Below are 17093 nucleotides of genomic sequence, written 5' to 3' on the forward strand. Positions count from 1 at the left end.
GCTTTCAAGAAGGGAAATAGGAACGAAGCCACATGCATTTGTTGGTCGTGTTCCACTCATTCCCTGTATTCATATCCTGTTTTTTCCTTGGTTCGACTTCTTTCTTTCTTTCTTTTCTTTCTTTCTCTTCCTTCCTTTCTTTCTAGCTACTTTTATTCTTTCTAGATACTTCCATTGACTGTCTTTAAATTTTCCAGGGTGCAGCCCACACTCTGCCTGTATGGACCCTTAAACTAAAAGCCAGTAGATTATGAGGATATGGGGAGATGATCTAAAATATTATCTTGGTTAAGGCGACATATATCCACCTAAGTCCCGCAAAGCAGGGTTACCACTAATCTGGCTCTTCCGGTAATGGCTTTCTCATGATCCTCTGGGGAGAACGAGGATGGTGGCTTAAGAGAAACAGCTCGAGTTTCCACTCACGCTACCCTACTTAACTGGCAGGCTTTCAGAAAAGGATATCCTGTCACCTCTTTGTGACGAGCTTTCCCATCTGACCATTCATGAAGCAGAGCTTCAGGACGGGAAAGCACTGAGGTGAAGCCTAGACTTGACTCCCAGCCATGAATATCTCCAACTATCTTGGGGTCCTCATTGGTATAGGGAATGAGGACCATGGGACATTAGTAGCTTGCTTCTAATATTGCCCACTTAACTGATAAACTGGGTCTAAGCTACAGTCTTGGCATCGTCGCCACCGCCCGTTGACCCAGTCAGATTTTGGCATCATCTTTGTCTTGTGCGCATGCGCGCACGGGAAGCGAGAAAAGCCTAGACTAGGGATCGCGTGTCCCCTTGGCACAGAGGGACTTCTCTCCCCTGCTAGTGCCTGCTAGCTGAAGTATCACCAGCCATCACACATACCAGTCTAAGGGCTGCACAGAGGCTGGGTCGTTGCTCCAGGACTAGAGTCTCAGCTCTCTCCGAATCTCATGCTCATGGTTCTGACTCAGAACTAACGTTCATTCCAAGGCCGTTACCAAACATGCTTAGCAAATATTTACTGACTGTGTCCAGCACCATCCAGGCATAGAGGCGCTTTTCTAGCAAGCTGCCCGCTGCCCTGTCATGCCGATCACGTGACCAAGCTTCCTTTCTCATCTTTGTTTCTTCCTTTTGCTCCTCTTTCTAGACCCTTAGCTCCCCTTCAACACAGCAGACACTTCTCTTGAGAGCTTCCTTTCAACATGGTCCTTCTACTTTCTAAACCCCACATTTCTTCAAATCAGGACCGGCATTCCATGATGCATCAGAGGTGGACCGTAGCTGTATCCTATCTAGGCAAACATTTAAAAGCTTTTAAGATGGCTTACATCATTGCGATCCTTTCGGCTTTCAAACCTAAGATTTGTGGATTCTTCACCTCCCTGTTTGTCCGTGAGTGGCAGCTGCAGGTCAGAGCTCAGACTTGGTCCTTGCCACAGAACTGCTTCAAGTTGTGATTGCTAATGATCATCCCAGACCTGCTTTGGTCGGGCAGATAGAACCCAAGAAACCTACCAAGCGTTAAGCCAAGGCCCTGATTCACCACACAGGACCTCAGGACCAGAAAAATGTTGACTATTTACACAAAGACGTCTAGAAAGCTTTAAGTTGATTTGTTGTTATTTTGATTTGCTTTTTCAAGACAGGGCTTCTTACTTAGCCTTCCCTGGCTGACCTGGAAGTTGCTCTGTAGACCAGGCTAGCCTCAAACTCAGAGGAGTTTGGAGGGAGGGGCTAAAGGTGTGCACAGTCACCACGCATGCGCCTTGCAGTTGTTTTTTAAAACTAAGGTCAGAGAGATTATTTGTAGCCATCGTTGTAACCTAAGTGTTAGATGCAGGACCAGTTAGAACACCATGCTTCCTTGGGCAAAAACGTTATTAGGATGTCTAGGACAGCTCAAACAGGCAGCCACCAGCGAACACACTTTTTTTTTAGAACCAACAGACCCCTTTCACTTGGGTCAGGTATTCTACAAAACTTGTTAAGGAAGGAGCATTTCTTAAGTATCCATTCACTACTGTATAGGTAAAATTCCTTTTCACAAATTTGAATTTTTTTTCCTTTCCCAAGAATAACTGATTTCCTAAAACCAAAAAAAAAAAGTTTGGTTTTTTTTTTTTGTTTATTTTTTAAAAAAGCACATTGCAGGCCAGCACAGCACAGCACAGCACAAATGCCCCCAAACAAAAAACAAAGGAACAAAATATGGCAATCTGGGTTGGGGACAGGCAGAGGAACACTACAAAAGCGGCACATTTCTTACCTTATCTTGGGACTATTTTAAAGTATTTTTAGGGAAAAAACAAACGTAAAACCAGGAGAAACAGAATGTAAAAATAAAATAAAATCAGACAGGGGGAAAAAGAAAAAAAAACACAAATGTTATAGTTGAATGAATCATACAGTGGATGTCCTTTTAAATGTTACACTCATAATAACTGACTTGATAATGCTCTAACGATATGCTTTAGAAACATTAAATTATTGTTTAAAAGAGATAGCTATACGCTATACACACACGCCATGAGAAATATTTGCCTCTGAGCACAACATGCATCACCAATGTGAAAAAACATGGCGTCTGCGTAACACTGATCGGTAATGGCTTAGTCAAAATCAGAGGCAGGAAATCCTTAAAATTATCTTAAGACAGAAAAAAAAATCACAAGAGGCAATACTAGGGTTTCAGAGCTCACTGGAAGCAAGTGGCTAGAATTTTCTAGCAAGGAAGGAGAAAGAGGCTTGCTGTGGGAGCATAAATGGTACCCAATTCTATATAAAAGGCAAAATTGAGATGCTTGAAGGGCCCAGATGTTTTCCTTATAACTTTTCAGAATCTGTGATTGAAATATTGCACATTTTAAAAGTCCCCTCCCCCTTCTCTTCTTGTGGTGACACCTGTTCCAATCAGATCTGCAAACCTTTTAGGAATGTATTTATAAAGAAAAGCTTCTATTAGCTCAGGTTGAGATTCTGAAGAAAAGGCCAGCAGTATCTACACTGGTTTCACTAACCACACTGGGAACAATCCCCGAGGTTTACTTTGTGGGAAGTGCCATTTACTATTAGACAATGACACTTTTTACAGCGGATTCCTAAACCATAGGAAAATGTCCTCAGGGCTCTCGCTTAGAAGGTTTAATTATTAGCTTTAAAATAACTTGACAGTCAGCAAACACGGTGCTGGGCCACACCAGGGGAAAGGGAGTCCCAGTCTCTTAGACAAGGTCCTGTTCCTTCACACAGTGAGTGACTTGGAAGTCAAGGCTTTCTCCCTTCAGCCGTGAGAACTGAATTCGCGCCTTCGCGCCATTGCTGACTGGGACTCTTCATAAGTCACACTCACAGTCCTAACAGGCTCGTTGGCCAACACTGGAAAGGCACAACCTCCGTTGCCATGCATGGCAGACAGTTTACAGTTTGTTCTTATCGTCAAGGGTGCTGCCTAGCAACCACGAATTAATTCTTCACTAACCTATATGCCTAATGATCTGTATAGAAATTTCTTACATATCGTAACTAGAAAGGTCTTCCAGTCTGGAGCAAGCTACTCTTGTAACATGAGACTGGGGGTTGGTTTTTGCCCATTTATCAGGGAGCTTGTGCGGTTCCATGTTGGAAACCGGCTGCGAAGTGGCAGGGAAAAAAGGAGCAAAGATTGACCTGTTCTAGCACAGGAGACTACACATTGCAAATAATGGAAAAAACAAAACAGTGTGTGGTGTGCACACGCGTGTGTGCACGTGTGCGAGCGTGTGCGAGCGTGTGTTCACATCAAGAGCATTCCACAGGATTCACATTGCATCCAAAGAGCGCATTCTGGCGTCATGGAGGAGATGGAAATGATGCTGGCTCAGGACAGATCATGGTTGTTGTAAGCAAACTCTGAAAAAGAAAAAAACAATCCCCCGCAATAACAACAGTACCTGGCAGACCGGGCTCCGAGACTGAAGCCCACATAGCCCTCGGCAGGCAGGGAGTCATCGCCCAGCTCCTTGAGGTCCTGTGGCCCGAGATACTTGTCAGTGTCCCCTGTGATGGCATCTTCACCTGCAGGTGGAGAACAAGCCAGTCAGAAGCCCTCCCTCTCGACTATGTGGCAATCAGGGAGAAAACTGACGCTCACGGTCTTATCTCCTTTCCCGGTGCCCCTGTAGATTTTTATTTAACTGCCATCCAGAAAGAAACAGCGAAGGGAGAGGTTAGTTCCCCATTGCAGGGGCTGACCAAAGTAGCAAGCTCAGTTAGTGTTAATGATCAATGTAAGCATGACCCCTGACCCGTTCCTTCCCGCCAGGTTCAGTTAGATAGACTGGAGCTAATCTCTCAGGTGAGTTTTCCTCTTTACCACCCCTGGTGACGACATCTTGTTTGAAAGGACACAATAAGGCCCATGTCACTAATTCTGTCCTTAGAGTGAGGAAAGGGAACGGTTTTATTTAGTTGTCAACTTGTGCTCGTTCGTGTGAACATGCAAAGTGCACCTGTGAGGTCAGAGGGCAACCGTGTGAGTCTGTTCTCTGTTTCCATGATGTGGGTTCCGGGATCAAACTTAGTCGGGCTTAGCAAGGGCTTTTAAACCAACTGAGCTAAATCACCTGCCTGGGAATGAAACTGGTGGTTGTTCTTTAAACCGTTTTACTCTTAGGATTTCAGGCTGGGGCACATCTCTTCTGAGTTTTGTGAGTTAATGGTGGAAGTCGTACCCACCTGCCTGGGAGACCTCGGAGCACATTAATTTTGAACTGTTTTTAAACCTCTCAGATGAACTTGCAAAGCAACTAACTCTGCCTTCTACAGACCTCTTGAGCTAGGGGCTTCTGTAGCCAGAAAGGGGGAACCAGTGGCAGTGCACGATCCACACAAAGAGTTAATGCATGCAGAATGCTCGCCGGAGTTCTGTGTGCCTTGTGAGCTCACAGGGAAAACCACATTCCAAGAGCAACGGGGCAGGTTTTTCAATCGTCTTTTGCCCTCTGGGATGGTTCCCACCCCTCCCAAAGTATAGCACAGGCGACGCCAAGTTCCCTCCACATGGGTAAACCCCGTCTCTCTTAAAATTACTTTTCTTCCCTTTCTACATACAAGCTGGCTGGCCCAAAGAAATTCTTAAATGTGTATATGCTAGGCTCTCCCAGAGGCAAGCGATTCAAGGCTCAATACTCCATTCACTACAGTTTACAATTCTCATTCATTTCAACTCGCTTGAAACCACGGGAGCTCAACTTTTTAGCAGCCAATCAGGTCTTGAAGCACACTGGCAACTACTTTCTTTTCTCAAATGTTAAAAGCTAAACAGACCGTTTTCCCGTGGCTAGGCTACTCTACACCGTACTGCAGGGCTTTAGGTATTCGAAAGGGAGGGGTATTTGCATATTTCTCCAAACCAGTACCCACCAAGCAGGAATTAAAGCAAGATCTTACTGTGTGGCAAAGCCATTTCCACCACGCTGGGTTGAGGAATGCTTTCCGGAGACTTCCAGGAATTCCTTAAGCAGGGGTTTAGAGGAAGCCGTCCACACCAGCCTCAATCCACACCAGTCTGGTGCGGATCCAAACCCTTCCCTACTCAGATCTTCTTCACCAGGGCTGCACCGTTTCCCTCAGCATCTCCAAGTCGTCACAAGCAACTGAGCAAATGCACATCATTCCTCACTTTTAAACTCCGAAGATTTAAAAAAAAAAGAATCTCAGACCAAAACATTCGAAAAATTTTGTGTGGCAACACTTAATAGCGAGGAACATCCTTCTGACCGCTTCGCAGACATCCTTTCAAAGCGCCTTCTGATTGGATTAAGGACGCACTGGCAAGCCTCTCGCAGGACCCAATAGTGACATAAATGCAAACCCAGGAGTTATTTGTATGTAAATATGAGGACTGCCTGGGTGTAGACTTTCAGTAACTTGATACCAGTGCAGCCCGAGTAGCTGGGACCCTCACAAGTCCAGAGAGCCTCGGGCACTTGTGCAACTGGGAGACTTGGAGACGGGCTCTTCTCTAAAGTGAATGAAGAAACAGCCAAGCCAGGTAGAAGAAAAAACAAACCCAGGGAGAAAACAAAGAAGGGCCGAGAGCAGGAGTGGCCAGGAGCTGCAGGCAAACTTTCAACTTTGTTCTCGGCTGGGAACACCGGGAGCCTCTGTTATTTATGGTCCCTGTCAGGTGGAAGGCGGGCAGGAAAGAAGGGAGGGCCTGCCCTTGGGTGGAGGTTGGGAAACTGCAGGCCCAGGGAAGCAGCTGTGACACTAGAGTTCCTAGGGACGCCTCAGATCAAACACACAGATCAAAAGGGGGGGGGAGAGAAAGAGAGAGAGAGAGAGAGAGAGAGAGAGAGAGAGAGATTGAGAGAGAGAGTGAGAGAGAGAGAGAGAGAGAGAGAGAGAGAGAGAACTGGGGAAGTATTCTGCTATGCTGGAGTTTGGGACAAGAGTTCTCTCCATTCTTGAACACTCCTAGTCAGTCCGTGTTTACTGCTTCTCACTCTTGAGATGGTACGAAGAGTGGGGTGACAGTGACCAGGAGGAGAAGACAGGGCCCAGGAGGTGACCCTGCCACTTTCCTATTAAAATGTCTCTCCTCTGAAGCATGGGGCCTCTCTCCTATGGCAAAGCGTCCTGTTTCTGTGAGTAGTAAGGAGATAGCCAGCTCTCTGCAGGTTCCTCCTGGGTCCGTCTGAGAGGCCATTTCAATGGCACCCTCTGATGTACACGCCAGACTAGCTGGGTAGTTAGTCTAGGATGTTAGCAAGGTGTTTTGAAACCTAAGTCGTTGTGCCCAGCATGTCTTTTTTTTAAAAAGTTCTTTAAATTTACTTTTTGAGAATTTCATATGCACAAGGCAATATGATCATATCCGCCGCCCCCTCGCCCGCCATGTCCCTATTGCAACCCCTCCTTGTCCTCTCACAGCTTGGTTTTTTAAAAACCCGGTGTCTCATCAGTGCAGCCCACAACTACCAGGTTGTGCAGCTATCCAATGGGGCAGAAGTAACTTACCTGTGGCCACACCCCCGGCCACACCCCCAGAGAAGAGTGACTCTCCCTGACCAGCTGCTATCTACAGCCAATGTTCCCCAGTTAGGGGTGGGGCCTCGACCAGCCCTTCCCCATGCCTCCATCCACCCTCTTGGCCTGTTGCCTAAGTAGAGAGAGATTGAAATCTGTACGGGGCAAGTGGGGATCTCGTGAATTGAGTAAATGGACATGACTCCTCAATGTTTTAATCCGCTCAGTCCGGCCGCAAGCCACACGAAAACTACAGGAGTGGGAGGAAGCCAGACTTTGGGAAGAGAATGCTAGGCTTTTTTTTTTCTTTCTTTCCTTTTTTCCATATCTAAAAACCACAAGCCAATGTGTTTTGTAAGGCGTTTTACACAAGGCTTGCTTCCCACGAGCCTGGGATGTGGAGTGCCCCTCCCCCACTCCCCAATACCCCAGACCGTCCACTTGTCAGGGAGTTAGTTCCTTCAGTCTCTGCAGATTCTTAAACTCAGACTTTGAGCCTGGGCAGGGTGAATGTTCTTTCTCACGTGACTAATTTCTTCCTCTCTTACTTTCTGCTCACAGTCTGAGAGGGGTGTCCCTACCCGGGGTATCCAGCCTCTCACGTGGCCTGGGGAGGTCTCTCAGCTGGACTGTACATTCGAAGTGCCCTATAGTTTTGGAATTGGTGATTAATAACGAATGAAGAGGGTAGTTGTGTTGTTATTTCCAAATCTGCATGCTAGCATGACTTAGTGTTCTGGGATTAAGCTTGACGGAGGACAAACATGGTAAGCCCATGTTTCTATTTTCTTGTCCTTAGATTTCAGAACGGACTCCACAAAACCATGAGAAGCATGGGAGCCGTGCACACTTGTTACAGATGAATCAAGATACGATGACCTGATCCGCAGGACAATAAACAGGTCCTCACAACTGAGCACAGTGCAAACATCTCCTTCGAAATGTGGGACTTGTAAAACTATCATTTTAATTCACTCTGTCTGGTAGGGTTCAGAGTCAAGCTCTAGCAGTTAGGAACAGAGACCCTTTGAAGTGTCATTTGACACCTCTGAGTCACGGTCTGGACCTTTACGAAAGGTGATTCGAACTAGGGCTTCCCTACAACTTCCTGGAAAATGAACTAAAACCATGAGCAAAGTGACGATGGCACCCTGCTGGGACTTCTGGCCTACAACAGGTTTTGTGCCATGAAGGTCTACAGTTACCATAAAGGCAGAATCAACAGACAGAGCACAGATATCGAATGTCTATCCTACAAATAAGTGATTAAACGGTAACAATAAAACGACCCACCGTCCCATGCCAAACATTCCATAATTATCACCTAGCACAGCACCGGGTCACACGGAGCTCAGAGAGAGACGGACTGTATTCAATTTCATGACTGGTCTAATCCTCTTTATAATAAAACAAAATTGGCCAGCATCAGCTGCTTCCTGCGTTCAAATATTTACAAGCCAGCAAAGGTAATGGTTTAATATTAAACTGTGTGGTTTAATATTTGTATAGTATTATTAATATTTATGTTATTGAAAAACCCTATGTATTTCTGAGAGCGCTGTGGTAAATATGTATAAAGCAGCAAGGGCCCTAAATTTTCACTTCCCAAGAAGAGCCTGGCTCCACACTTGACTGGCAGCGTGAGAGCCTTAGTGAGACGCTAGGATTAATGGCTGGATCGTCAGTCATGTTATAAATAGGTTTGACTATGTTCTGGCAGGGAGGCTGTTTGTCTCTCCAGTTACCTTCCCCACCCGGGCTTCACTGAACTCTGCTGTCCTCTGCCTGTCTAGGCCTATGATGGCTTGGGCCCTTATTAAATCTGCTTGCCTAGAGCTTTGAACCGTAAAATCCTAGGAAGGTGACTTTCCAGGGTCTCTAGGTTTGAGAGGAAGAAACCCCGCACGCAGGTTCTCAGTGAACCTCTTGGAAATGTTGTCTGTCCCTGGTCAGGCTGATGTAAGAAACGTGATTAACGTTCAACCATCATAGTCTTAACAGTAATAACAAAGCTTGAGGTTTGCATACAGGGAGGCAGAGGGTGGTGGGAGGGAGAGAGAGGGATCAGAGAAAGGAATCGAGAAAGAGAGGGGAGAGACACACACAGAGAAGGAGGTGAGAGAAGAGGGGAAAGAGAAAAGTCGAGGAAGGGGAGGGAGAGAAGGAGAGGGGAGGGGAAGGGAAGGAGGCAGTGCTGGCTGGCTCTCTGCACTTCTAGATGGCCTAGCTGAAGAAGCCATCTTTGAATGACACTCACGTGCACACCTGGTCACGTGACTCCTGCCTCAGCCGCGTTCTGATGCTGCCTCGTGAGCCCATGCACAGGGAGGGCAATCCCTGAGCAAAGCTGGCCCACAGAAGGATGGAATGCAGGCATCAAGAGGCTGAGTGTGGGCAGAGGCTGCTATTTCCTAACAGGTGACTAAGATGGGAAGGAGAAACAAGGTCCAGAGGTCACACCGCACGGTGCTTGCCCAAAGTGCCACTGGCCTCCTCAGCTCTGCACCTCAGCTGTGAGCACAGGACCAGTACAGACAATGACCTCAAGCAAGGGGGGTGGCCGATTGCATCAGGTGAGCTCCCATCATGCACTGCTGCCTTGCTGCCTTTCTACGCATTGATATCTGGGCACCACTGATCTTACTACTAATCCATCTCTGTCAGTATTCCACCAGGACGCAGGGAATGTTGTCAATACAACCCAAACCTTGGAACAACCATCATCCCTCAAGTGACCCGTGTCACTGGCTGCATTTCACCACCATGCCCGGCCATCCCCGTTCTCACCATTCTCTCTGAATGGAGAGAAGCACCCCTGTGCCAGAGAGGACTGACTACACATAGAGTTGTAACTCTGTCTGCCTGGAAAACAAGAGAGGACAGCCTCAGACAGCAGGCTAAATGGAAAAGAAACCGGGCTAAATGATGTTCAGAGGAACCAACAGATGCACTCACATCTCCTTGGGTCATGTTAACCCATCCTGCATCCTGACTTCACCAGGCCCTCAGCAATCCTTTCTGCGCTGCAGAAAGAAACAGCTCTTGACCTAATGTGGGAACAAATTTTCTGGTCCTAGGCTTGGCCCCTCCCCTCCTCTCTTCCTTCCCTCCTCCCCTCTCTTCTACCCTCTCCCCTTTCCTTTCTCTCTTTCCTCTCCTTCCCTGCTGTCTTCCCCTCCCCCTTCCCTCCATGTGTAACTTTCTTGTAACTTTTTCCACCTCACTACCACAAAACCTATTTGTTGCTTTTCTAGAGATCCGAAGTCCTTTATCTGCTCACAGACATAAGTCCTGGAGGAACAACCTAAAATAGCTAAACGGAACTATAGTTAGATATTTTACCCAGAAGGCCTTAATTCCTGTCTTGGAAATGCAGAGTCCACCCACCCACCACCACCACCACCAAGAGATTGCTTTCTGTAACATTAAAAGGTGAAATAGCCCAAAGCCCCTTCAAGTAAACAACAGCCCCAAAGCCTCCAGATGACGAGATCCAAAGCAGACAGACGAGCAATCAGGAGGGGTGTAATTTGCGCAGCCCACTGACTAACCAGGAGCTGACTGCCGTACACACCGGCACGTAGCAGTCAACCTCAGACAGCTTCAGCTGAGCTGTAAAATGTGGCTTTTTGATCACAGCAAAGAGAGACAACGAAAAGTGCTGAACGGGGAGCCTTTCCCCCATTATCAGCCGTCGCTGCAGGACAGGAAGGCACAATCAGATCACTAGAATCAACGCTTCTATTTATTGAGCATTTACTGTGTTCTGGGTGCGTGCTTGGCGCTTTCCATAGTATCTCATTTAATCGTCCCCACCTACTATCTCTGCATCAGGACCCAGGAGGCCACTTCGCCACAATGGAGGCAAGTAATCCAAGGCCACTGAGCATTTGAGAAAGATGGGATCTCAAAGGCTGGAGATTAGGCACTGAGGCCCTTGTTCTGACTTCTCCCCTGGAAACTCAAAGTCCACTGCGGACGGCGGTGATAAGCAAAGCTCCCGGAAGGCCGCAGGTGTCTGCCTTGCTCCCTGTGTGGTTTCCAGAACACTGCCCAGCACAGAGTGGGTACTCAATAAACATGAGGAATGACTGACAGATCGGGGTAGCCTCTGAAGAGGTGAGCTACAGTTTCAGAGCAGAGGGGAAGGAGACTTACTTTTCACCAAAACCTCCTGCACTTTGGGAATTTTGAACCATGTGCTTTTATCACCTAGTCAAAAAAAATGCATAGAGTCAATAAAACAAAACAGAACACAGGCACTGCAGATCAGTCATATGGGCCACATGTCCTTCCACTACCAGCACATACGTGGCAGATACAGCCTGCCAGGCAGGCATCAGGGTGGACCAGTAGACACCCAAGCAAACATGGAGAAGAAGCTCTCCCCCCTCACTTGCTTCTGAAAGAAAAGGGACACCCAGAACAGGAAGACAGAAACACACATTATGCGCATGCTACTTTGTATCAGGAGGAATTGGGGGGGGGAGTGTGAACTGGCCACAAATCCCCAAGTGATTCTGCAGGCCCAGAGCTCAGTTTGGAAAACCATTAAACTTCCCCATTTTACCAGTCAATACAGCCATGTGACAGGCTTGCCAACACATGGTCTCTTTCCTAGGTGGGAATTCTGGAATCGTGAACATACCAACTTCAGAAATAGCAGCCTTCTGTTAAGTGCAGGGTTTCTACTGTTTACGTCAAGTTTCAGCGGATACAGCAGGCTCTCTCGGCTAGCTGTGATGTCACTGGTCTGTGAACCAATCACACTGAATATCCAAGTACTAGAGCCACCTATAGTCCTGAAGGCACCCAGTCTCCAATACAGAGCGCCAGGACACGGATCGTGGTATAGATACCATATTGCCCGTGTTTGGTGCCTGCCCACCTGAGAGACTGTGCGCGTCTTACATCACAGTGTGGGTCATTTAACCCCAGCTCCTTTTTTTTTCTTTTTAAAACAAAACACTTGTTTTTATTTATGTTTTTTTTAATGCCTGTATGTGTGAGAGGGTCTTTGGAGTCCAGAAGAAGGCGCTGGCTACAGGTGGTGTGAGCCATGCGATCCGAGTGGTAGGAACTGAACTCAGGACCTCTGGAAGAGCAGAAAGGATTCTTCATTTTTTTCTTTTTTTTTTCGGAGCTGGGGACCGAACCCAGGGCCCTAGCAAGCGCTCTACCACTGAGCTAAATCCCCAACCCCGCAAAAAGGATTCTTAACCACGGAGCCATCTCTCCAGCCCAGTCTTTCCCCCTTTCCTGAGTGACATGTAAATGCATTAGCTCACCTCCTGAAGCTCTCATGTCGAGCCGTGGGCAGCGTCTGGGCTGGAATCTTTTTCTCTATGCATACAACAATTGCAGAGGGGAAACGAGAGAACTGCAGATCACCCACGGGTGCTCAAAGGAAGGTGCCACATCTGACAGAGAAGTCTGTCAGAGTTGACGGTGTGTGTGTCCATGAAGAGGGCACAGAGAAGCTGACCTCTCCCGGCTAGAGATCCCAGCACAGGATGGCAAGTGTGGGCGTGTCCCGAGGACCTTGGGTGCAAGCTTGGTGGAAGCCATGGACAACTGGGCAGGGAGACACTGGTTGGGCCATAGTTTAAGGTCCCTGGACTAGGGTTTTAGAGTAACTGTTGCTAGCAGGCAACATCTATCCAACGGTGCGCGTGCAGTTATTTTGTTGAGACGCTTCTCTTTTTAGACTGAAAACTCACAGGCACCTCCCCACCCCCTCCCAGGTCCTCACTGCCCCGTCTCTAGGACCAATTCTAACCCTGAGGCAGAAGCAGGATGGATGCTGGTGAGGCCATCTGACGAGAGCAGGAAGTACCATGTGACAGGAAGTTGGTCAATGCCAGCGTGTTCTACCACGCTGCCTTTACGGCATTTCTGCCTTTACGGCATTTCTGTCTGTCTTTACGGCAACTACGCGAGATGTTACTAAACTCTTAGAAGATCTCTTGTCTAGTGAGATGGGTCAGTGGGTAACGGCACTTGCCACCAAGCCTCATGACCTCAGTTTTAACTCAGACTCACACTGTGTGAAAAAAGCTGATTTCTGCTAGTTGTCCTGATTATGTACATGTGCGTATGCGGGCACGTGCGCGCGCGTGCGCACACACACACACTTAAATGTAATAAGAAACAAGATCTGTTATATATTTTTTGCTTATGATTCAAATAAGGGCTATAAAATATAGATTATATTTTAGCACCGCTCATTAAAGCAGACCATATCTAAAGATTTATAGTCTCATCTTTCAGAGAAGGCAGTTTGGCCTAGGGTTTAGGATGCAGTTCAGTAGGCAGAGCCCTGGGGTCTATCTCCCACCTCCATTCAGCAAATAAACTGGGTGTCGTGGCACAAGGCTGTAATTCCAGCACTCAGTAGGTGCTGGAAGGCAGAAGGGTCAGAAATTCCAAGTCATCCTTAACTATATAGTGAGCTCAAGACGGGCCTGGGGACTGGGGGACGGGTCTAGCAGTTAAGAGCACTGGCTGCTTTTCCAGAGGACCTGGGTTGCATTCCTAGCACCTGCATGGGACCTGACAACCATCTGTATCTCCAGTTTCAGGGGATCCAATGTCCGATTCTGGTCTCCTTGGATACCAGGCATGCATGTGAACGGACACATATGCAAGAAAAACACCTTAATACATAAAGTAAAAATAAATCTATCTGTAAAAAAAGACTGACCTTGGTTACCTAAGGTCCCATCTCAATATATAAATAAATAATGAATTTATGACTTAGAAAATCCAAACAATAGACATTCACATGATGCTTTCATTCTTAATCAAGAAGGCAGGGAGGAAGCCTGGTGTGCCGGTGCATGTCTTTAATCCCAGCACTCAGAGCCAGACGTAGGCAGAGCTTTGTAAGTTCAACATCAGCCCAGTCTACAAAGTTCCAGAGCAGCCAAATAGACATGGTAAGATCTTGCTGCAAAACAAAACAAAACAAGCAAGCAAGCGAGCAGAGAGATGAACAAGCAAGCATAGAAGAGGAAGACAGGAAAACGGGCCCGGATGCACCCACACTTTTGTTCCGAATGCTAACTCCATTGTAGTTAAGCAACAGCAGGTAAGAAGCTACTGAGTCCAGCTCTCTCTCTCCTTTCTGTTCTTCAGTTTGAAGCTAGAGCCTGTGCTCACTCCTGCAAGGCTGCTGTACTCAGAGGAGGAGAAGACCATCGGTGAAGGGAGGTGGGTGGAGTTTATACTTTCAGTTTTTAAGTGGTGTCTGTGTTCCAGGCCCTTCAAGAAGGCGGGCACCATCAAGCACACTAATTGAGGACCCTGTAACGGGGTCAGAGGCATGGCTAGAAGCAGAAGGGGGAGGGGCTGAGTATCTCTGCCTTCTGCTGCTTCTTCTCCATCTGCCCCCTCTACTGCAGATGAGCAAATGGGAGTGACTTTCCTTGAACCTTGGCTTCTGTCATCTCTCGGCAGGTGAGTCAGCCACTGAGACTATAAAGTAAATGGGGCAATAGAGTACCTTTTCATTGTGTATCTCAAAACAGGGGTCGGCTACTGGCTAAATGAGTGACAGACTAAACAGGTGATTTTAGAAGCCTGAAGAACTGTGTCATCAGCAGGGAGGACCACCTGTTGCACTCAACTTTTCCCTAGGTCTTGGCTAAAGATTCTGGCTTTGTAGGTGGCCACAGACGAAGAATGGGGTTTGACCAGCCAAGGTCACACCCCTCTGAAACAGTGCATTGCCATTACCTCACGGAATAAATGACTCTGTTCTGGTGATCAACTTTTTTTTTTAAGAGTACAAAGTCAACTCCTTTCTTTGTTTTTAAGGATTCTGTTCCTTGTAGCCGGGGCGTGTTTCTCTTTTAAAACCATGCACCCGTTCATTGCTCCCTAATCCGGGCTGCAGGGTGTCTGAGGTTGGCACACGTGACTCAGGGCAGGAAGCTCTCTAGATGGGGCATTGAGAATGTCCCCTGTGATCTTGCTTGAGTTAATAAACAAACCCATCCCAGAAGGCAGAAGAGATTCAGTGTGTCTTCTACAGAGAGGTGAGGAGAGCAAGTGGAGGCAGACCCTGCCATTTTCTCATGGTTGCAATGCTTGACCTTGATGTAGAAATTCCCAGGGTTACCTTCGTTAGGACTAGCTGTCACGCTGACTTGGGCACAAACTTTTAAGCTGAAGATGGAGTCTGGGTAGAAGGGAGTTCGAGGTCACTTTCCCGTTCCCATTGCATCAAACCTAAGCCACAAGTAAAGATGACTAGACAATGACTTAGCTGCCAGTTACAAACTCGCCCTATGAAATCAGGACTAGAATGCTGGCTACTGCATGCTAAATTCCATGTAGCAGTGTCATGCCAACTTGTTCTCTTCATGCGCTTGTGTGTCCTCGTGTGTACAAAGCCTGTATGTATAAAGATGTCATGCAGCCCAGAAGACAGGCAATGACATCATGCCTCAGATGCTGTCCTCCATTCCCCCCACCCCTCCCCAGGCTGGCTCAGAGCTTACTGGTCCGACTGGCTGGCCAGCAAGCCCCAAGCCCACCTTGTCACTGCCTATACCATGGGATTTCAAGTGTACACCACCATCCCGTTTTTTAATGTGGCTTCTGGGTATCAAACGCAGGTCCTCTTTAGGTGAGCTACCTGTCCGGTCTTGTCTGTGCATTCTTTCTTAGCTATCCATTCTACTTCAAACCCTCCCCGGCCCTCCTTCATCTCAGTGTTCTCATTATCTGGGTATAAAGCATGAGAACCTATCAGGTAAGGGAGGTCCAGGCATACAGCCCACAAAGGGCCCACCGTGTCACCCAAACCTGAGATCTCTTCATGTACCTAAACTGTCACCACTGACCCAGGTGAAAACACACACACCTGTTGGTCTGTTTCAAGCTTATTCCTCGAAGGTCTACACATACAAGGCCACACCATGTGGCCTCTATTTTAAAGGAGCCCAGCCCAGGGAAGTCACAGGATTAGCACCGTCACTGTTTCTCTCACCGTCCCTTGCTCCCAGATGCTCACCTCTCTGCCCTGCCCTTGCCTGATCATTCACGTTGCTCCCTGGGTTCAGCATCCAACTTCTCAGCAGTGAGGATGCCAACAGTGGGAGGAGCAGGCAGCCTGGGCACTACTACTGCACAGGTCATCAGGTCAGGATGCTCGGGTGGACGGACAGGGAAGGAAAAAAAGGAGTGGAAGAGTCTCCAACGTTATAGTTTACTCGGGCCAGTAATTAACCGTCTGCAATGCAGACACACAGCTTCAGGCTATCATCCATCAGGCAGTGCACAGTGGTTCCGGCACCACATTCTATCTCGCTTTATGGGGAGAAACACTCTGTGTCTTTCCTCTCTTACATTACAGGGCTGAGCTCAAATCTGCAACTCCCTTCTCAACGCCATGGGTGGATGTGGTTTGGTGTTGAGCTACCTCCCCAGTACTTGTGCTCCCCTGATTCATTCTCTCTCTTCTTCCCCCCTCCCTCCCCCTCCCCCTCCCTCTCTCTCCTCTTCTCTCTTTCTTCCTCATTTTTTGAGACAGAATTTCCTGTGTGTAACTCTGTCTGGGATTTGCTCTGTAGTCGAGGCTGGTCTCTACCTCACAGAGATCTGTCTGCTTCTGCCCCCTGAGTGCTGTATCAAAGGCGTACACCACCACCACCACCCAGCTGACCCCTGCTTTCAGAGAAAGTTTCTCCAACGTTTCCACTGGGACCTGCTCTCCCAGATTCTTCCCTCCATCCCTTATCACACCCTCCACATACACTTTAGCATTCTTCTTCCTCTTCTACATCAGTATTCGTAGAAGTTTCTTGACCTGGGTTTCTCTCTGGGTCCTGTCCTGGTGACCTCATCTACCAGTGCCTGGCATTACCACCCTGCTTCCGTTTCTGTGTGCAGGACCCTCAGCACAGATGAATGTAATTTGGGGACTTGGAATATCTGTGCCCTCTTCCTACCCGTCTACCTCCCCTACAACCTCTGCTGATCCAAATTCCAGCCATTCTTCAACATGTTTTTTCCCAGGGTCCTTTGGAGGCTGTTAGGAATCTCTTGAATTTCCCTACCTACCCTGTGATCTCCTCTTCTATGATGCCCCA

At 47.7% G+C, this 17093-nt stretch overlaps 1 protein-coding gene and 1 long non-coding RNA gene across 6 annotated transcripts in view; one reads left to right on the forward strand and one right to left on the reverse strand.

Moving 5' to 3' along the window:
- Ank3 (ankyrin 3) overlaps positions 1-17093 on the reverse strand; it is a 317856-nt gene that overhangs the window by 89618 nt on the left and 211145 nt on the right. For 3 of the 5 annotated variants that reach the window (XM_032888731.1, XM_032888729.1, XM_032888730.1), the window contains 2 exons: positions 3918-4041; positions 2255-2266 (listed from right to left, as the gene is read on the reverse strand). In XM_032888731.1, coding sequence (XP_032744622.1) covers positions 2255-2266; positions 3918-4041 — 136 coding nt within the window. Of the gene's footprint in view, positions 1-2254; positions 2267-3917; positions 4042-5415; positions 6097-17093 lie in introns of those variants that run through there. The other 2 variants (XM_032888733.1, XM_032888732.1) reach the window with 1 other exon arrangement.
- On the forward strand, positions 5937-8282 carry LOC116887178. Its single transcript, XR_004386203.1, has 2 exons — positions 5937-6019; positions 7796-8282. It is a non-coding gene; the product is annotated as an uncharacterized LOC116887178 (long non-coding RNA).

The sequence above is a fragment of the Rattus rattus genome, chromosome 18, assembly GCF_011064425.1.
Source record: "Rattus rattus isolate New Zealand chromosome 18, Rrattus_CSIRO_v1, whole genome shotgun sequence".
Taxonomy (NCBI): Eukaryota; Metazoa; Chordata; class Mammalia; order Rodentia; family Muridae; genus Rattus; species Rattus rattus.